The sequence below is a fragment of the Pteronotus mesoamericanus genome, unplaced genomic scaffold, assembly GCF_021234165.1.
Source record: "Pteronotus mesoamericanus isolate MK-2021 breed Mesoamerican mustached bat unplaced genomic scaffold, CSHL_Meso_final contig_52, whole genome shotgun sequence".
Classification (NCBI taxonomy): Eukaryota; Metazoa; Chordata; class Mammalia; order Chiroptera; family Mormoopidae; genus Pteronotus; species Pteronotus mesoamericanus.
In genome coordinates, this window is record NW_026555189.1 from 13,355,867 (window position 1) to 13,379,092 (window position 23,226).

Genomic DNA, 23,226 nt, shown 5'->3' on the forward strand with positions numbered 1-23,226 from the left:
TCAACTAGGCTTAACTACGAAGCCATGCTCTCAAATCACTGACATAAAACTGACTGGAAACAATTTATCTGTGCAATAAATTATGTGACACCTCCATCAAAGAGACTGTATTTTTGTTCATACACAAATATAAACCCACACATATAAACCAACACACCAAAATGTTTTCCCCCAAGTAACATTATAAGAACACTCAAACTAACATTTTACAGAGATAATTCAGTCTCAATCTAGAATTTTATATAAAGGAAAATATATACAACTTCCTAAATAATTGTTCCATTAACTGTTAAATATTATGCTTCCAATATAATGTAGCCGAAGGGCACTTTTTATAAAGTAATTCTTGTATTAACTTAAAGCCATGTTAGTTTGTTCCAGAATGACTGACCAATCATATTCTCTGATGTGACAAGACCTCTTCCTCCTTCACTCCTCTGCATGTACTGTTCCTTCTATGCAGAATGTTCTCTCTAGTTTGTCCAGCTGACAAACTTAGTCATCCTTCAAATTCCCTGCAAGCATATTTTCCTGTAAACCCCCCAGCAGAGGCAGGTGTAAGTGTTCCATCCTCCACAATGCCACTGTTTTCCTTCTCCATTGTGTATGCCTGCTGCTAAAACAGACTGCAATTAGCTGTTTATACATCTATTTTCTCCCAAGGCTGATAGTCGCTCAAGGACAGAAACCATGCATTTGCATCTATCTATTTCCTTGTCCCTAATGCAGAATCTAAATCTAGCACAACACAGTTGGGGTTCATTAGTTAATAAATAACCTCATTAATATAAACCAATAAATTAGAAACATGTTAAGTCTCTCCAGAGACCACTAATATGTATTTTTCTACTTTAACCTACAGGCTATCCTGTAACTCTAACTTTCATGCAAGCAGAATAGGAGCTGTTTTTTGACAGTCTCCATTTGACAACTGAACACAATGTATAAAACACTGTGCTGGGTAATGTGTAAATAAAAAAAGCAGGGTCCCCATCTCACTGGGGATCACAACAGAGTGGAAAACAGACACATTTATAATTGTTTCGACATACTGTCTAGTAAATACAATAATAGAAATATGAAGTGCTCTGGAAACAACAAAGTGAAGGGCTAATTATGATTAAGAAGACTGGAAAAGGGATTGACAGATAACATTTAAGCTGGGCCTTGATAAATGGATAGTCCATTTATCAAGTACATTTATCAAAGTAAATTCTTGCATAAGGAACAAACAGCATGAGCAAAAACGGGTTCAAAAGTAAATAAACATATATCATATATTTAAAAACTTCCTACTATTACAGATAACAAGCATTCTGAAAAGAAAATGCTCTCAAGTTCAGTCACAAATATTGTAGAAGCCTCAAAGAAAACAAATATATTTATTGTATTATAACCTTCCTGTCTCTACTAAGCTAATTCTTGGGAGCATCATCAGTTGTTATCAGCATACATGGATATTTACTGATTGACAAGGGGGAGTATCAATCATTAAAATATAATTTTAGCCCTGGCTGGTGTGGCTCAGTGGATTGTAGTGCTGGCCTGCAAACTGAAAGGCCACCAGTTCAATTCCCAGTCACGGCACATACTTGGGTTGCAGGCCAGGTTGCCCGTTGAGGGCATGTGAGAGGCAACTGATTGATGTATTTCTCACACATCAATGTTTCTCTCCCTCTGTTTCCCTCTTGGGGAGAGAGGGGGTGGGGGAAAGAGAGAGAACTTTATTTCATACACTAACCACTGAGTAGGTGAATTTTTCCTTTATTCTGAAAAAAAATTTAACAGTAGAAAATATACATGAAATAATATCAATAATAGCCGCTGACATCTAGTCAGTGCCACGTACTCTAAAAGTGCTTTCATGTGTATTTTCTCACTTAATCCTCATGATGACCCCATGAGATAGGCATGATTATTAGCCTTCTTTCATAGATGAGGAAACTCAGTCACAGAAAAGTAAAAAACCTTTCCGAGGCAGGAAAAAAGTGGCAGAGCCAGATTCAGACCTTGCAGTCCAACTCTAGAGTCTGGTCTCTTACCCAGTCTTTGTGTGCACACACACACACACACACATTTTTTTAAATGTTAATTTAAATAACAGCATACATAAAATATCGTCCATGGAAAACCCACACGATACCGACTTTAAAATTTTTTAATGCGGTAAATTACACGTAACATCAAAATTACCACCTTAGCCATTTTTTAAGTACAGAGTTCAGTATGGCTAAATACATTCACCATGTAATGCAACCAATCACCAGAACTCTTCAATTCCTAGAAATTATTCTATTTAGTTAACATACTATAATTTTATTCTAATTAAACTTCTTTTGATTATCAAAGATATGTGCTTTTCCTATTTCTTGTGTAAAATGTTGATAAGTATATAAACTTGAATCACATAACAAATTTTAACATTTGACATTCTTTTTAAACACATTAGCTATTATCTTTATCATTTTGCTTTGTTAAAGTATACTTTTTATAGAATTTGGATTTCTGAGAAATTTGAAGATACTTCATTAATCTTTACAATTGAAGTCTGTTTAAAGCAGGATACAATTTTATGTAGAAAAAGTAAACCACCATGTCAATTAAAATGAGTATCAAATTTAAACATGAGGCAAGGCTAAACTTGAATGTCTAAGATTGAAGTAGACAGGGATAATAAAACCATAAAAAGACACAAGAAAGTGATTACTATAAAAATTGAGGTACGATTACTTTTGAGGAAAAAATGGGTCATAATTAGATACACCCATGAAGGAGGCTGCTAGGGTAGCTGCTGAAGTTTTATTTTTTAACTTGGATAGTAGTGGTAAGGATGTCAGCTTTCTAATAATTAAGATACATAATTCTTTTGTGTAGATTTCTATATGTGAATTTTATTTTACCACAAAAAGGCTACAAGAAAGAGTTTAGGTTAATTTCGTTCTTTGAATAGTTTGAAATATTAAATTCTCCTCTTAATAGAGAGAATACACAAATGACCAAAAATTATACTGTTACAAAATCAAGACAAATGTTTATAGAAAAATTAAAAGTATTACTCCCAAAGAGTTTTAATAATGTTCTGAAAACATGTATTCTACAGTAACAAGGTATTTTTAAGCAAATAATCTGAAAAATAATTAAGAAACAATAGGTAAAATGTTTGGATCAATGAATTAAAACACACATCATGCTAAATGATTTTTATAAGGACTAATAAATGAAAATTCACATATGACCTTAAAATTAAGACTAAGTTTCTTTATAGCAACTACATTTAATAAACACAAAGTCACAGAGTACAACTTTTTGAAAATGAAAGCCAAAATTAAACTTAAAACTATTAAAAACATTATGAACAAACATCACAAATAGATCCTGAGAGTTTGGGGTAAAGTACTAACCAGTTACTGCCAGCAGCTGTGAAACTCTCACCTCCATTTCCTCCCGATGAGACCTGTCTCTATCTTCAAATTCACGTGTCCTTCTCCGAGCCTCTTCAAAGGCCTGTTGTGCTAATGCATCCTCCTGCTATCAGAACAACAAAAGAAATAGGTATTTTAATTTTGATTTACAATTAAAAATATCAAAAGTTGGGGGTGTTTTATTTTTGGAAGAAAATAAGAGAATTTCCTAAAACATCAAAACTATAAAAAAATTAATGTCATAGCTACTTTAAAAAGAAAGTTTCTGTATTTTCATGTTTTATACCACACTTTGGAAATAGTAACCGTGTTCAATTATATTCTAACTGAAAAGGCTCTTCTCTTTTCTTTCAATACCTCATCCTAGTCACCAAAATAAAATTGTGATCAAGTCAATATTTAAACCATACAAGTACAATAAAAAAATCTGGTATATACGTCTATAATTTGGGTAAGACAGACCAGGCCCTCTAATTACAACACTAATGCCAGAAATATAAAAGAGAACATTAACAGAATTGACTATACAAATATTAGAAACTTCTAGACAATAAAAAGTAAATACAATTCCGAGGGATATTATCAAGAAAAAAATACTTCTAACATATGACAAATCTGCACTGCACATGAGGAAATCCAGACACCTCACACTCATTGTGTCTAAAAAAGGGAACCAATTTAACCTTTCTCCTGTACCCTTCTTTAGTCTCAGTTAGTGGCACCACTCATTCAACTCTGCCAGAAACCAGAGCCACTTTTGAGTCTTCACTCACCCATTTCCAGAGCCAATCAACAACCAAGTCCTATCCATTAGATCTTGTATTTTTAGAATTTTTAGTCTCCTTTTTATTTCTACAAACGTTTTCCTAATTCAGACTCCTTTGATCTCTTACCTAAATCACTGCAAACATCTCCTAAACAGTCTCTTCTTGCTTTCATACTTTGACCTCAATACCCTCCAACTTAAAATTAAGTTCCCTGTCTACAGCACAGGATGCTCAACCTTTGCAGTCACACTCTCCATAAAACTAGGATTTTCAATGGTACAATTGAAGAAACTAAAAGATCAAAACCACCACCAAAATAATAATCAATATTCACCTTCCTAGATTCATTGCAACAAGGGGTGACCAGGTAGCTTAGTTCTGAATCAATGAGATAGAAGCATTAGTCAACCTAATGGGGCTTCTAAAGTCATTTAAGGGACATTTCACCTTTCTTCCTCCCTGGGAAGTGATGCAATGCCCAGAGATAGAGCAGCCAGCTTGCAAACATAATAATGAGGATGTAGTCACACAATGAACATAGTACAGCAGGAAGATTAAAAGACCTAGAGGCCCTGATAATATAATTAAATGCTATACCAGGTCCGGACCATGTACTGCTGGAGATCTTGTTCTGCATGATAAATCCTCTGTCACGGAGTAGAGTTTATTCTTACAAGTTTCACTGACACAATGTCTGTAACTTAAAATTGAAAGACGTATCAAATTTCCATTCTTACGATGCATTTACGAGCTTTATCTCTCAGGGCAAGTTATTTCATTTCTCTCAGCTTTAGTAAACTGGACAGAGCAGTAATGCTTACTTTGCAAGATTGTTGTGAAGGTTAAATAAGATAACCTATTTAAAAAGTGCTTAAGCACTGCCTAACAGCATTTAACAAGTCCTAGCTATCATTCTACATTTATGAATCTATAAAATTTACACATTTGACTAAACGTAACTACACATACCTACTGTATTCTCAGAAGGCGCTACGTAAGCCATAAGTACCTGCAAAAAATTGCCATTCCCAACTCCCAAGGGATTTCTATCATTTAGCTAGGTATCAACTAGTATACATCTGCTAACAGGATATCCTTTCGGTCCTATGCATTCACTCATTCCCTTTTTCATTTATTCTACAAATACTTACTGAGTCTTTATTATGTCCAAGTCATCGGGCTAGGTGTCATGGATGCAATGTGAGGGAACAAATGGTACTTTTCCTCACAATTTCTGGCCCAGTGAGGCAGGTGGACAATGAACAAATAATTACAAAAATCAATATGTAATCATCAGCTGTGATTTAGTACAGTAGAGGGAAATTACATGATGAAATGAGAGCTTAAAACATGAGATGCATGAGATGTGACCTAATTCCCGAAGGAAATTGTTAGCCACTAATGTGTATTCTAGCAATGGTCAGAGTTTTTTATTTCATTAAAATAAAAAAAATTTATTAATAGTTGTAGTAAAATAAGAGAGATTTGGTAGCCATCTACTTTTTAATTCCAGCTTCCATCTTCATTTCTTGTAGTGATTTGCAAAATATATGTGCAGTAAACAGTGAGCACTTTAATAAATGGTTAAATATGAAGGATGTTCAGAAATTACCAGTGTTATTCTGATCTTTTCCCTTTGCAACCTTAAGTAATACTTCCCTTTCAAGGTCAACACAAAGCGCACTTGCTGATAAAACTACTCTCACCCAATAAAATATGCTCAGATGGCCTTGAGCAACTAACTCTACCAGTCTCAAGTGGGAGTGGGAAAGGTTTTCAACACTCCACTGCCTACATGTTCTGTATTAGTCTGTTACTCCATGATCTATACTACAATCTGCACAAAGCAGTCAGGTGGGGTCATCATAAAAGGTAGCTGGGTGAAAGTGAAACCCATGTGGGAAATAAAAGTCCAGCAGTGCTTTCATATAGCATATATAGAATATCCTGACCATTCCTTTCCCCCACCCCCCAGATTTTACTTATTTATTTTTAGAGAGAGGGGAAGAGAAGGACAAAGAGAGAGAGAGAGAGAAACATCAGCGTGTGAGAGAAACAATGATCAGTTGCCTACACCAAATGGGAACAGGCCCACAACCCAGCATGTGCCCTGACTGGGAAATGAACAAGTGACCTTTTGGTTCACAGGCTGGTACTCGATCCACTGAGCCACACCAGCAAGGGCAAGAATATTCTGACCATTCTTGCTGCAGTGATATTGTGTTTATTGTATTGCATAATCCTACAATTATATTTTACAGTTTGGTAATAATTACCTTTCTGCAGCAGTGAGTTTTAAATATGGAAGTTCATGTTTAATGAAAAATTAAGAATCAAATTCATTTTCAAAAATGTCGAATGTGTAATTTGCACAAAATAATGACATGTAAGTAATATTCTGTGTGGATGAAAATTATGACTGATCACATGAAAACTAAAAGATCTGCTGAAGAAGCATCAGCATATACTTCAAAGCCGACAATGTAACACGTGCAGCTGCAAACAGTGCATTTCCCATCGTTCTGTAGAATTTAACTTCATTTAAAGAAAATGACTCTTCTAAATTAATTTCACTCACATTCTCACGCACATATAAAAAGCAACACTGTTTATATGTTGGCTTCAATAACAAAAAAACATAAAAAGCTAAAGGACACCAGTTTTACATCAGTGTCATCAAGTATTTCAAACACAAAATCTATAAATTCCAGCAATCATTCAATTTTTCTAACCTGATCATAGAATCAAAATACAGGCATTCCTCATTAATTCTGTCTCACTTTATTGTGATTTTTACAAATTGAAGGTTTGTGGCAACCCTGTCACAAAAGATTACAACTCACTAAAGGCTCAAATAACGGTTAGTATATTTTTTAAGCAAGAAAGTATTTTATTTTTAAAAATGATTTTATTTATTTACTTTTAGAGAGAAGGGAAGGGAGGGAGAAAGAGAGGTAACAACATCAATGTGCAAGAGATACAAGGATCGGTTGCCTCTCACATGCTCATCACTGGGGACCTAGCCTGGAACCTAGCCATGTGCCCTGACTGGGAATTGAACTGTTGACCCTTTGGTTCACATACCGGCACTCAATCCACTGAGCCACACCAGCCAGGGTGAGACTTGCAATTATTGAAAAGTATCCCTATAAATTACAGAAAGTAAGTTAAAAGATGAAATATAATCAGCAAATATGATTTAATTTTGAGTTTGTATCACTGCACTCAGATACATCTTCATTTGTGGGAAATTTTAAAATATTTTATTGAAGTATATTATTTAGTCATACTTTGCATAATTATGGGGATATGATTCTGAGAAATTTGTTGGTCTTTTTTGTTGTGTGAACATCACAGAGTGTATTTATACAAGTTTAGATGGTATAGGCTACTACACACCTAGGCTATATGGAATAGCCTATTCCTCCTAGGCTACATACCTGTAACAGCATGTTATGTATTGAATACTGTACAACTGTAACACAATAAGTATTTGTGTATCTAAACACAGAAACGGTACAGTAAAAATACCATTAAAAAATGGTACACATGTATATGGCACTTACCATAACTGGAGCTTGCAGGACTGGAAGTTGCTCTGGGTGAGTGAGTGAGAGGTGTGTGAATGTGAAGGCCTAGGACATTACTGTACACTACTGTAGACTTTAAAAACATTGTACACTTAGGTATACCAAATTCATAAAAAATATTTTTCATTTTTAATCATAAACAGCTTACTGTAACTTTCTTAGCAAAGTTTTTGATTTTTAAAAACTTTCTATTAATAACAGCTTAAAACACAAACATGTACAACTATACAAAACTATTTTCTTTATATCCTCATAAGTTTTTTTTATTTTAAATTTATATTTTACTTTTTAAATTTTTGTTAAAAATTATGACACAAACACATACATCGTAATATCTAGCCCTACACAGGATTAGGATCATTAACAGTCTTCTACCTCCCTCTGTTGTCCCACTGGAAGGTCTTCAGGGGCAATTACTTGCACGGAGCTGTTATCTCCTATGGTAACAGTATCTTCTGGAAAATCTCCTGAAGGACCTGCCCAAGGCTATGCTTGAGGAGATGCTGCTCTATTCGGAAACACGTCCACAGTAGTTTGCTAGGTTCCCTCCCTCCCCTATCATAAATTTGCTTGTAGGCAAATGATAACGAACCTGGAACATTCTTCTCTATTAATGAAAACCTTTCCATGTTGGGATCCATGTTTTCAAATTTTTTAAGGAGCTTGTCGAAGTTTGCACAAGCTTCTGCTAAACGCTTCACTGTGAATTTTCTTTGGAGTTCTTTTTCTTCTGCATTTTCCCTTTATCTTGCCTCTTCTTCAGCTATGCATTGTTGTTCCAGTTCCAACAACTCATTAGTCAATTCCTCCGGAACTACTCTAAAAACTCTTCAGTGTCATCCTTAACCACATCTAGGTTGAAGTTATTTGTCATCTAAACCATGCCTTATTGATTTTTGCAACCCCCTCATCCTTGGTAAATAGTGAAATCATGAACGAACCCTCTGAGTGTCTTCTTCCAGGTACCATTCATGCACTCCTTGGTGACATCATCCCAAGCTCAACCAAGGTTCTTCCTGCAGTCATTTATGTTGTAATCCTTCCAGAACTGAATCAGTGTCTTCCCCAGTTGCAGCAATAGCCTGGGCAAAGGTCCTCTTGTAGGCCTTAACTCTGCGAGCTACTGGTTGGATCAGAGGTGATATTTGGAGGGAGAAACACCACTCTGATACTTAGATGAAGATCACCAATAAAAGGAGGCTGTCCACCCCTGACTGGTGGAGCTCAATTTGCTGGGAGTCATCACACAAAGCAAAAGGGCTCTAGTTTGATTCCTGGCCAGGGCACATGCCTGGGTTGTGGGCTCAGTCTCCAGTCGGGGCGTGTATGAGAGGCAACTGATCAATGTTGTCCCCCCCACTTTCTCCCCTGCTTCCAGCTCTCTAAGAATGTATAAAATCTTAAAAAAAAAAAAGGGGGGGGTCCAGAAACACTATCAACAATAAACAAAATCTTTAAAGGTATTTTAATCTCTACCTAGCACTCCATTTCGCTGGCGTAACAATTCAGGGGGGCATCTTGAAAAATGAGCTGGGTCATCCATGACTTCTTATTTCTCCTATAGTATTCTGCCAGTGTGTGCTTACTGATAATGTCTGAAAACTCCGGGGTTCTCACTGTGCCAGATCACAAGAGGCTTTCATTTGTAGCCTGCAACATTGCCCCCGAGCAAGACTATTAGTTATCTTCTCCATAAGAGCCTTAAAGCCCGCCAATGACTTGGCCTCCTTATGGATGAGAGGCCTTCAGAATAAGGGAGGTTTCATACATATTGAATATTTGCTGTGGCAAGTAATTTTACTCCCCTATCAGCTTATCTAGAGTTTCCAAAAATTCTTCAGCTGCCTTCACATCAACACTCAGAAACCCACTATTCACTTTCATATTATATAATGAAAAACGATTCTTGAATCATTTAAGCCAATCAGAGCTAGCAGTAAATTCAATATTGTAGTCAGGTACAGTCTTTTTAACATTGCAGCCTTTTGCTTTGGTTGTGATTACCATGGTGCTGAGAGGCATATGCTTCTATGTCTGGTCTTTAATCCAGGTCATTAGAAGGTTCTCCACATCTGATGTAGGCCCTTTTCAAATTTAATTTTTTTTTTCCTTTTATTGATTCCAGACAGAGGGGAAGGGAGGGAGAGAGAGAGGAAGAGAAACACTGATGTGAGAGAGAAACACTCATTGGCTGCCTTCTGCACGCACTCTGAATGGGAATCAAACCCGCGACCTTTTGGTTTAGGGTACAATACCCAACCAACTGGGTCACACTGACCAGGGCTCTTCTCAAATTTCTGTTAGTCCCATTGCCATCAATGAAGCAGATCCTTTAATAGCTTCTGTCCCTTTGTTTTTGTTCTTCAAGATCACAGCTATGGTGAGATGAAACATGCCTGATTGGCAAGCAATAACTATCACTGATGTTCCACCTTAACCACTTTTAATTTCATTTTCAGGTCAATGACTTGACATGGCCTCTTACTGGTAACATTAGCAGTGGATTTTGTAGGCTTAGGGGCCATGATGAACAAACAACACAGCATTAAATCAAGTACAAGAGAAAATGATGTAATCAAGAGATGCTGTAACCATGAGATGTATAAGGCTGATGGCTGCATAACATGGGATATTGTTTTAGAGCAAACTTTTTTAATAAGTAGGAAAAAACACTCTAAAGTAACCATAAAAAGTGTAACATAGTAAATACATAAACCCATAACTATTTATTACCGTTATCAAGCATTATATACTATACATAATTGTATATGCCATACTTTTATATGATTAGCAGCGCAGTAGGTTTGTTTACACCAGCATCACACAAACACGAGTAATGTGTTGTACTATGCTGTTTAAGGATGGCTACAACAACATTAGGTGATAGAATTTTTCAGCTCCATTATAATCGTATAGGACCACTGTCGTACATTCGGTCCGTCATTAACTTAATTGTCATTATGCAGTACATGACAGTGTCCATACAAAAAGTATACACAACGAAAGGCTATGTTGTCCAATAGGGTAGCCACCAGTTACATGTGATTACTGCATACTTGAAATGTGGCTAGTCTGAATCTGTAAGTGGAAAATACACTAGTCTAAGTGGATTTCAAATACTTATTAGCAAAAAAATGTAAAATATCCCTAAATTTTTATACTGACTGTAAATTCATATTTTAGATATACTGGGTTAAATAACAGAAAATTGATTACAATTGTTTCTTTCTTTTTAAATGTAGCTTTTAGAAAATTTTAAAATATATTATGTCTTGCATTTGAATTCTACTGGATAGCACTGTGCTAAAATGTAGCTTGATGAATTTTCACAAACTGAATGTTCCATATAACTAGATTCCATATAAAAAAACGGAGCAGTACCAGCATCTCAAAAGACTGCTTCTGCTCCATTCCAGTAACTAGCCTCCTCTCACAAGGAGTAAAGAACTAACTTTACTTCTATTGTTAGTTCTGCCCATTTGTGTAAATTTATGTAAATAGATTCATACAGTATGTGCTTCTTTTTGAACACTTAATATATCTGAGAGATTCATCCATATTGGTATGCTAGCTGTAGTTTTTCATTCTCATTCTATTTCTTCGTGTGAACATGTAATTTATCCATTCTGTTAAGGGGCATTTGGGCAGTTTACAGTTACTAGCTATTATTAATTATGCCACTATACAAATGTCCTAGTATATAGCTTTTGATGAATATTTGTAATCATTCCTGTTGCATACCATGCCTTAGAGTAGAACTGCTAGATCACAGGGACACATACAGCGTAGGCAAAAGTGGGTTTAGAGTTATAAGCATGCAAAACAGTTTATTCTTGTATTATTTATTAATTATTATATTATTCATTTGTATTACAAATGTCAACCTACTTTCTACTTCTGCCCACCCCTGTACGTGGTTTTAGTATTTAATGCTAGTTTTCCAAATATCCAACCAACACACCAACTATGGTTCCACTTCCTTGCCAATGTTTGTCAAAGGTACTCTGAGCAAAGGCAAAAAGACAGTATCTATGAAAATACTTCAGCCAAAATGTTTACACAATTTAATTTTTTAAAATGGAATTGTATCGTCTGTTCTTGTCTTAGCTTACTTGGCACCTCAGTATCTGTTAGAGACTTTTGTCCTTATGTGGCAGAGAGAGAATTAGTAAGATCTCTTATCAGGACACTAATCCTATCACATGAGGGCCCTACTCTTATGACTTCATTTAACCTTAATTACCCCCATAAAGGCCATTTCTCCAAATATAGTGAATTGAGGGTCAGCGTTTCAATGTATGAGTTTTGGAGGAACACCACATGGCTATAAGTGGTGGAGCCAAGATTCACAATTGTATGACTATGAAGCTCCTACTCTTAATTTCTATATTCATTGCTGTTTTACATATGATTTTAGAATGGGGAAAGCTACAGAGAAGTGCTGACTGTTGACTGGATGGTTGGGATCCCCTGCTTTAAAATTTTTTAAATATATAAAAACTATTATAGTGATAAAGCTCAATTCATGGACTGTGGCAACAAGGCTTGGAAAATTCTAAGTATGGAAAATGCTGTGGGTTAAACTAAACTTTTACCCATCATTGTAATAAAATATTTCAGTTTTAGAAGTCAACCCAATCTGAAATTTTCCTGAGTATAAATTCAACTTGTAGCACTGTTTTTTGTTTAGTGACTTGCCTGGACTAATTGTGTAGAATCTGTTTCCCCAGCAATGTGCAGCCTCTGCTGTCACTGCTCAGTTTTGTTTTGTTTTGTTTTGTTTTGTTTTGTTTTGTTTTGTTGTTTTAAAAAAGCCTTGCTTTCTGAGAGTTGCCCCTAGTTGGCCAATGACTGGTCAAAAGTTTTGCTTAAACACTTGCAGTCAGTAGGCTTCATCCTTTGTCACTGAATCTGTGTGTAGCTTGGGGGAATCTTGTCAAGGTACAGGGAGCTTCTCAGTTTATCCAGTATTCGGCCAGGAATGAGCATCTTGCAAAGGCCCTCTTTGTTCTCTCCTGAACAGGTGTGGCCTTGTATATATGCACACAGCCTTCTAGACCATGAAGGGTAAGTATGATCTATCTTAGTAGGGCCCACTTTAAGTGATCTCCCTGATAAATCTCTTTCCCTAGATCTTTCTGATAAATTTCTGGCTAGTCTGCCATTTTGTTATTTCCTGAAACATTAGCTTTCCTAGATTGTTTGCCAGAGACTTCTACTGCACGCATTTTTCCAAGCACTGCTCTAAACAAAGTCAGCTCCCCCTGATAACAGAAGAGAGCTGCCAGCCCTCAGGGCTTGCCCTGCCTGCCAAGGGTAGAACTCAAGGGACCATAGAGTTGAGGGAAAAAATGGGAGCAGCTCCTGAGTAAAATGACAGACTACTACTGCTGTTACTGAAATCCAGCAGCTTTGTCTGAATAAATGCCTCTCAATTTACGTCCTTTGGTTAATGTCCGGAGACCGTAAATGGTTTTTTTCTTACATTTTGTTGTTTTACAATTTTGTCCAGATTAACTGTTGTTTTTTGGGGAGAGGGTTTGCCAAGCTCCTCACTCTCCCATTTCAGAAGTGCTGCTCCTACAATTTATTCTGAACTGTTTATTTTTTCCTCCTCAATGTTCTAAAGATATAGAACAAATATTAAACAGAATCATATACTGGACTTTGAAGTCGCCCACTGAGCAGATCAGGGTAATTAAATGAAATTTAGAACCACTGAGGAAAAAACCTTACCAGAAACCAGGACCAGAATTTGGGTTTTGACATTTTTAGAATTCCCCAATATTATTTGAACATGAGGCTTTCTAATACTTCCTCTTAAAGACTGGGTAAAATAGATTCCTAGGCAAAGGCAAGATTAGGGGTAAATAAAGGGACCACACTCTTAAGACTAAAGTCACCCTACCTGGGCTCGCTCCTCATCAAATTCCAGGCAGCCCATACCATCCAGTCTCTGGAGATCAATCCAGCCTTTCCAGATAACACAAACTCCATTCAGAATCATGGGAGCCTTCAAATACACCTAAGACACAGAAAAGAAGGATGAAAACCAATGATAACCCATCAAACACATGAAAAACAAAGGACAAAGTTACTTATGAAAACTGTCGTTTTCTTAGGAAATAAAAAAATAAAATGATTATAAAATTAAGAATTATAGGAAAGTATACATACTATAGCCTCTGATCATAATCTATAAATTAAATTAATCTGGCTTACCAGGATTTTATTTCTAGTTACAATTCTTCCAGGTTATTTTTAAAAGGAAGTTTTACAGATTTTGTAAAACCTGCAGTAGGGTAATAACTTGAAGTAGACATCACTGTTCTTCCAGTTGAAGCTAGGAAAATCAGGTACCTCACTTTTTGAATCTTGAGTAGAAAGATACAAAGATAGAAAAACAGCTGGAATTCACGAGCCCCTGAAAAGAGCAAGCATGCACCACTTCCCTCTATTTGGATCCCTAAAGCCACCCAGGGCCAGGCTCTTTTACACACTTCCCTTAAGTTTTATAAGCAACCTCACAGCTTCCTGATAAGCAATGCCACCTTATTTATTTATTTATTTATTTATTTATTTATTTATAATAGAAGTTATTGGGGCGACATTGGTTAATAAAACTATAACGTTTCAGGTGTGTAATTCTATAGCATCTGTACATTGTATTGTGTGTTTACCACTCCAAGTCAAGTAATGCCACTTTTTTTCAAACTTAAGTTTGCCAGAGTTGATTTCTCCTGCTTCTAAGCAAAAAACTTGAACTGATATAACATCTATTTATTCACCATTCTTTTTAAGTAAACAGATAACCCTAGAGAAAAAGTCCCTTTAGGTATGATTCCCAAATTCAGAGAACTTTTATTTTCAATCACCAAATTAACTCTCATATTGCCTGAAACTATACTTATCCTCAAAAGCAATTAAGGAGCCATCAAGAAAGAAAAGGTTCTAATGCTATAATCCTCAGGTGAAAATTTTACTGTGATGCAGTAAAAAATATTAAGAAAAAACTTATTAGTACAGTTCCTACAATCTCCCCCACCCTAACACTATAATATTTTAATAGTTACTTTAAAAAACTTTATTTTAGATTACAAAAACATTTTTACTTTAGGTCTTTGTTACTTCATTTAACATGGGCCTCTAAACAAAAGCCAGCATAGATCTTTTTTAAACCATTAACTGCCTTAACATGATTTTTAAAATCCTACAGAGGAAACAGGACTTTAACAAATTTTCAAAATTCCAGGTTACCAAATACATCTTTATAAATAAGGTTCTTTATCTACCTATAACAAATGTATTTTCTGTGAATATTAGTGCTTCTGTGAGCTAAAATTTGCATTATTACCTATAATTATATAAAATCAGTATGACAGCTTCTCATGAGGAAAAAGCCAGAAACACTAACTTTTCCTTTACTCAGTTTCTTCAACAAAGAATCTTGGGATATTCCTGTTTTTAGAGAGGTTTAATAAAAATAATTGACTACTAATAATTATAAATATGCTAGAAAAGTTACTAAACATCTGTAAAATAAAACCTATAGGGATTTATGCCCTTTAAATACATTATTTATATCATTCTCCAATACTAAACAGAACCACTTTTCCTGTTAAGGACTCCAATCAACCATGCTGAACCGATTTCGACTTACATTTAAAAACAAACCAAAAACATAAAGTTCCATTTCTCCTCCCATTTGGACCAAGGGAAATAGTCTACAGTTATAGCTGAAACCGTTTAACCACACATTTCCTCCTGTTCTGATAAGTGCTCATTCCCTTCCACACTGTAAAATTAAAATTCCACTGACATCCACCCAAGTCAAACAAGTGACTATGAACTCATATCTGACACCTCACAAAACCTTAAAAAAGTACTCCTCCATATACTGCCTATTAATATGACTTGACTTACCACATCTTCTAATCAAGATTACATCTACTCTTTCTAATGGGGGATGGGGCGAGTACAACACAGTGAGGAGCATAACATTTCACCTACCAATGTGCCTCATTATTTTAAATTTTCATATTAATCTTAGAGAGAATTCCTCTAATGGCAGAGAAAGGTCAACTGCATGATCACACTCTACATTCATCAGTAAGTTTATAAAGATTCCATAGGTATAGCTTATTCATATTAACTTCTACAGCTAAAAATATTTTCCTTAAGAAATTACTAAATTTTTTAAAAGCCCATTTATTACCTTTTTTTGGGGGGTGTTATCAAATGATCTTTAATTGAAATATTTTCCTTTGTAGTTCTTGGTATACATGCTGCCAAAGCTAGTGCTACCATGTAGTTCTTACCTAGCTGGGCATTCCACTGCACCACTGTTGATGTCATCTACGATGTCAAAAGGGTGGCAGCCATCAACATGGCAGCCCACGGACTGGAAGTCCCAAAGATCTCCTTAATGGTTCCAAAGAGTTTCTAGCTAAAGATTGGTGCTCATCTGTTGGGCAATGTTGACAAACTCACCAAAAGTGGTATTCCACTGCTCTTAATGTCTTTTCCTTCTTTTTGTCTCTTAGTGGTTCTCTGGGGACTTGGATGATCAGGGCAGAGGCAGACGGTATGATCTGGGCCAGCCCTGGATGGTCAGTTTCACTGTAATCCTTGGACCCTTCTAAACACCAGTTACTTTGGTGATAGCATCACCAACCTTTTTCAGAGATAGGCCCAGGGGAATGATCTTGGGGGCCAGAGCAGATGTGGCACTGACTTCCCCACCAATGCACCTCAGGTACACAACTTTGATCTCATTGGGATCAAGCTTCAGCAGCATGGTGGAGGCAGCCGGTGTCAGATGTACCCAGATTTGGGACAACAGAAGAAAGTTGCACCTAAGCCTCCTCTGAGCAAAAAAGCCATTACTTCCTCTTTTAAAAAATGTATTTTATTCATTATGCTATTACAGTTGTCCCAATTTTTCCCCTATTGCTCCCTTCTACCCAGTACACTCCATAAATCCCCCCCCACCCCGTAGTTCATGTCCATAAGTCATGCATATAAGTTCTTTGGCTTCTCCATTTCCGACACTGTTCTTAACACCGTCCTCCCCCGCACCACCCCCAATCTATTTTGTACCTACATTTAAGGAACACAAGAAGTGTAACTACACTTCTTAGTCTCTGCACCTTTCCCCCCATTCTCTTCCTTTCCCCTCCCCACTGATAACCTTCCAAATGATCTCCGTATCTGTGATTCTGCTCCTGTTCTGCTTGTTTGCTTAGTTATTCTAGATTCAGGTGTTAATAGTTGTGAATTTGTTGCCATTTCAATGTTCACAGTTTGGATCTTCTTTTTCTTACATAAGTCCCTTTAACATTTATTGTAATAATCACTTGGTGGTGAAGAACTCCTTCAGCTTTACCTTGTCTGGGAAGCACTTTATTTGCCCTTTCATTCTAAATGATAGCTTTGCTAAATAGAATAATATAGGTTGTAGGTCCTTGCTTCTCATCACTTCAAATACTTCTTGCCAGTCCCTTCTTGCCTGCAAAGTTTTTTTGTTTTTGTTTTTGTTTTTTGAGAAATCAGCTGACAGCCTTATGGTCACTCCCTTGTAGGTAACTCTCTGCTTTTCTCTTGCTGCTTTTAAGATTCTTTTTGTCTTTAACCTTTGGCATTTTAATTATGTGTCTTGGTGTGGTCCTCTCTGGGTCCAATTTGTTTGGGACTCTCTGCTTCCTGGACTTGTATGTGTATTTCCCTGGCCAAATTAGGGAGGTTTTCTTTCATTATTTTTTCAAGTAAGTTTTCAATTTCTTGCTCTTCCTCTTCTCCTTCTGGCATCCCTGCAACTTGGATGTTGGTACGTTTGGTGATGTCCCATAGGGCCCTTCCTTATACTATCTTCATTTTTTTTAAATTCTTTTTTCTTCTTGCTGTTCTGGTGGAATGCTCATTTCTTCCTTATGTTCCAAATCATTGATTTGAATCCTGGCTTCCTCCCCTCCATTGATGGTTCCCTGTAGATTTTTCTTTATTCACTTAGTGTAACCTTCATTTCTTCCTTTATGTTGCTACCGTATTCAGTAAGTTCTTTGAGCATCCTGCTCACTGGTGTTTTGAACTCTGCATCTAATAGATTGGTTATCTCCATTTTCAGTTCTTTTTCTGGTGTTTTGTTCTGTTCTTTCATTTGGGTCACATTTATCTCCTCAATTTGGCAGCCTCTGTGTTTTAGTAGGGCGGCCTATTGTAGAAAAGCCACCTATAAATTGTGGGGGGCGGAGCCTTAGTCAATTGCCAGAGCAGAGCAACTAGCTTCTATGCTATGTGGATCTGTGTGAGAGGAGGGCTTGGAGAGGGGCTGCCCAGCACTTGCCCTGTTTCCAGGTACTTCACCCACTGCCTATATGAGACTGGCACCCCATTCCACCTGTTGCCCTGGTGGTGAATCCCTGAGTGGGTGGGTTTGCATACGTTTTAAGTCCCTTCAGGCCCTTTAAGCCAAGTTTTCCAAAAATCCAGCAGTTTATTGCACTGTCCCAACCCCCATATTGGTTTTTAGCCAGAAATTACAGGGATTTATTTTCCTGGCACTGGAACCCTGGGCTGTGTGGTCTGGCATGGGGGTCACTCACTCCCAAGGTATCCCTCCTGATTGTCACCCACCATGTGAATGTGGGATCTTCTGTTCAGCCACCGCCACATCTCCATGTCTCTCCATGAATGCCCCTCCTACCTGTCTGGATGAATGTGGCTTCTTTAAATTCTTGGTTGTCAGACTTCCATACAGCTCGATTTTCTGATGGTTATGGGTGTTAACTTGTTTTGAGATCTAGCTGTAATTCTTTCTATGGTTGTGCAAAGAGGTGAAGTATGCCTACCTATTCCTCCATCTTGACCAGAAGTCTTACTTCTTTAGGAAATTTCTCTCATGACAAAGAAAACCATTGATCCTTTTTGGAAAATTCCTAAATGGATTCAGAAAATGGTTACAGTTCTTCATCAAACGTAGTGCAGTGTGTAAAATCATACTTCAAAATAGTATTTAGATGATCCTCATGATTTATTTAAAATGTTCACATTCAGATAAATACAATTTTATGTGTAGATTTTCAAAAGTAAATGTTTGCCACTTTCCTGCATTCATGAAGGAGGTTTGAGGACCAAACCTCAAAGTACAAAAAAAAAAACAAATTCTGTCTCTTGCCAATTTGGCATTTTGTAATATAATTCAATAATGTCATTTAAACACTGGGACATTTTTCACTGAAAATAATGATGTCCTATTTCAAACTATGAAAAGAAAACTTATTAAAATATGACGTAGGGATTAAACCCATTGTCCTAAGAACAATTAAATATTTATGCAAAATGAAATTAAAGCCTTTAAAATGAGTAAATAGGTTAAGCTAATTATACACAAAAACAACAAAAAGACTTATCTTTCCAAAACTAAAATATCAGAGAATGTTTGAGACTTCACAGAAATTAAGTGACTATAGCCTCAGTCTTTCAAAAACAAGGTAAAAGTTAGTACTACACAACTTTTAATCAACTCAAGCTCTAAATATCATTATTTGCAATGTTATAGTCAATTCGGATTAGACATGGTATCACTTAATGTTCACATTCTGAAGCTTTAAATTCCATATCACTGAAGCAGTAGAGTTACAGAAAAACTGCCTTTTCTTCTACAATACTACATATTTATAGAAGTTCAGTGTTCTAGCTCCTAGGTAGCTGGGCAGATAAAAGAAATTGTAGGTACAAAGGGACAGTAGAAAGAATTCTCTTTTTTGAGTGGTTCTAAAGATAATTTCAAAATAATTAAAACAGAATAATTGTAGATTTGCAAACAAGACTCCCATCCACACCAGTACTTAGCCATAAAATCAATATACACAGAAACCAAATGTGAAAGCTATTGCCAAAACGAAAAGCAGACACTTCACCTTCAAGAAAAACATTACAATTGGAAAGAGTATTTCTGTTCTTTGTAGCAAACCGTTAAAGCTTAAACATTTGTGACTCTAGTCTATAAACTGAAGTATCAGGGAAAACAGTAAGAGGGAATGGTCAGTACCCCTTTGGCCCTCAGTAAATATTTGAATAATGATTAATAGAGAGCAAAAAATACAGGAGGAATTTAGGTTTTTCCCCTTGTATCTTACCTATAATTTTAATTTGAAAAGATCCACCCATTCAACATATGTTTACTACCTGTCATTTTGTACAGGACATTATAAGAGCAGTGGGAATATATAATGAATTAAAAAAGGATTTATATCCTACCACCCAAAAAGACTCCAACATTACTTAAAGTCTTTAATGAGGAAGAGTTGAGTACATAAAAGAACTGTAAAAATTAAAGTTGAATTCACCCATTGTATTTAAGCAGAACTGAATTCCTGAAGTTAATGGAATGTACCACTGATAGTAAAAATGTAAGAAGCTGAATCCAGCAGCTTTGCAACCTTCTTTTAAAAACTACAGCTCTAACAAAGTTGCATATAGATATGACTAGGGTATATTGTCTGAAGAGTATCTACCTGAAATATCCAAACTATTCAACCGAAAAAACCAATTAATAAACTCAATAAAGTGGCTGGTTATAAAGACAATACACAGAACCCAACAACTTTCTTATAGTACAACAGTAATTACTTAGAAAATAAAATGAAAGATTTTAAAATAGCAATAAAATATCAACTACTAAGAATAAATTTAATAAAAACCATGTAGGCTCTCTTAAGACAAAAATACTTAATTTTTTAAACAGAAAAAAAGATTTGAATAACTAGTGAGATGTCATGTTCTTGAATGATGAGAGTACAAATGCCAATTTATCCCAAAGTAGGTGGCTGCATTGTGCGCGTGAGCCCCGTAGACCCGGGCGGCACTAACTGCCAATTGGGGATGGAGGCCCCAGCCCTTCAATTCCTGTGTCTGGCAGAGCCAGTGTGAGACAGAGACAATCCTTCCCTGCCACCAGGATAATCAAGAGTTTTGCCTAGGCCTCTGAGCATACACTAAGATAATGAAGAGCCAGACACAAAGCACAGACTATGGCACTAAAACAGACGGATAAGGAACTTAGTGATTTGGCCCATGACCCGTCAGTACAATGTTCTGCAAGTCTAGCTGGTGATGACATGTTTCACTGGCAAGTCACAATAATGGGACCTAATGACAGCCCATATCAAGGCGGTGTATTCTTTTTGGCCATTCGTTTTCCTACAGACTACCCCTTCAAACCACCTAAGGCTGCATTTACTACAAGAATTTACCATACAAATATTAAAAGTAAAGGCAGCATTTGTCTCACTATCCTAAGATCACAGTGGTCTCCTGTTTTAACTATTTCTACAGTTCTTTTATCCATTTGCTCACTGCTTTGTGATCCAAACCCAGATGACCCCCCAGTGTCAGACTGCATAAATCTATCCCAAAGTAATCCTTACTTAGAAATAAGTCTATAGTTCAAACAAAAGAATCAGACCATCTAAGAAAATATTAGGAAAGAGTAATTTTCTGCCCTTTCAGATATTAAATCACATAATAATGCAATCAGTACATATGTAGTAGGGCTATGGCAGTCAGAAACAACGGAATAAACAAAAAATTCCAAAATTAAAACCAAGTATATCAGTATTTAATAAATGAAAAAGGCAACACTTCAAATCAGTGGTAAAAGGGGATTTTATTTAACTAGTGAAGATGGGAAAACTGGCTAACCATCTGAAATAAAAATGAGTTTGAAATAAAATAAATATAAATGGCCAAAAGTGATAAAAAATTGTTCATTAATAGCAATCAAACATTAAATTAAAACAAAATAACAGTAACTATAACTAAACAAATATAAAAATAAAAAATAAGCCCTGCCCAGTGTGGCTCAGTTGGTTGGGTATCATCCTGCAAAGGGAAAGGTCGCAGGTTTAATTCCCAGTCAGGGTACATGCTGAGATTGAAAGGTTCGGTCCTCAGTTGGGGCACATGCAAGAGACAACCTATTGAAGTTTCTCTCTCACATCAATGTTTCTCTCCCTTTCTTTCTCCCTCCATTTCCCTCTCTCTAAAAATAAAATATTTAAAAAATAAAAAGAATTTAATAATGTCTAAGAGGAGCAAAACCGGGTTCTACTACATTGTGAGAGGAGTATAAACTGTATAACAATAGTATAACAATTCTGGGAAGGTATTTTTGACAATAAGTGTGAATTTCCCTTTGACCCAGCAATGTCATGTCTATGAATATACCTTAAAATTTAATCAAAGATGTACACAATGTATTTTATTACAAGGATGTTCACTCTTTAATAATGGCAAAAAATTGGAAATAACCTAGTGCCCAACATCTTATTGTTGCTTCATGTTAGCGAATCAACACTATATATTAAAAAAGGTGTCTTTGAACAGAAACACACATTAAAACAGTACTGATTGACTGGTTGAGGAAGATATTGTGACCAGATGCTTGCAGGAACCTAATTCTGTGCTTTCCCTGGAAGTAACTGTTCAGTATTTGCTAATTCAGGTCTGCAATGAATTTGTAGACTATAACTGCCATAAAAAAATAAAGAAAAACAAACAATAATCAACTACAATTACTTAAAAAAAAAAAGGAAGAGTATCATTATTCCTTCTTATTTATACTTAACTCTAAGACAGCACAGGAAGAGTGAAAACAAAATGTGCTTTGGAATCAGATAAAACCTGGGTTTAAACTGTTGCTCTATCAGTGTGTCTGATACAAATTATTAAATTTGATAATAGGGCTCAGATTTCTCACATATGAAATCAGGGCTAAATAATGCCTCTTTCATAGATGATAGTAAAAATTAAGTCAATGTACATAAAATTTACGAAACATATAGATTAATACAGAAACACTGATTGCTTATACACACACAATCCCACCGATGTTTTATATAGTAACTTCTTTCCAAGGGAAAGAAACCATATTTTCAGGACAAAGAACAGTTATTCCCACCAATAAACTAGCAGACAAGCAGTGATACTGAGATGGTCATGGGTACCAAGGAAAACAAGATATTCCATTAAGAAAGAATGTGTCCTGACTTTTAGTTGTTACTTCTGTAGTCTACCTAACAGATCCTATTAGAAGATACTTGGTTCTGATTCATTCTCCTTTAACTACATGCCCCTCCCTGCTCATAAATGCACAGTCAGCTGCTCGCCTGTTGGATAATCACGATAGTCAGCCATTCAATCACATTTGCCTCTGAATCACAACTGGGTTGCATGAAAGTGTGAAAAACTGCTTCTTCTATAGCGATTTAATATAATTAACTCACCAATCTACTTCCTACTGTTCAAAAATCATAATGCAAATATGGAATGTCCCCAGAACTTAATAGATTATGTGTGTATCTACATGTACATGCCTACTCAATAAATGGATGTGCTAACCAAACAGAAAAAAACCCATCCTAAAATTCATATGGAATTTCAAGGGAC

At 36.1% G+C, this 23,226-nt stretch overlaps 1 protein-coding gene across 4 annotated transcripts in view; it reads right to left on the reverse strand.

Moving 5' to 3' along the window:
* The window catches only part of CBFB (core-binding factor subunit beta), a 55,895-nt gene that overhangs the window by 10,378 nt on the left and 22,291 nt on the right, over positions 1–23,226 (reverse strand). For 2 of the 4 annotated variants that reach the window (XM_054579345.1, XM_054579342.1), the window contains exons 4-5: positions 13,688–13,804; positions 3,433–3,528 (exon numbers count right to left, since the gene is read on the reverse strand). In XM_054579345.1, the coding sequence (XP_054435320.1) occupies positions 3,433–3,528; positions 13,688–13,804 (213 nt within the window). Of the gene's footprint in view, positions 1–3,401; positions 3,529–13,687; positions 13,805–23,226 lie in introns of all 4 variants that reach the window. The other 2 variants (XM_054579343.1, XM_054579344.1) reach the window with 2 other exon arrangements.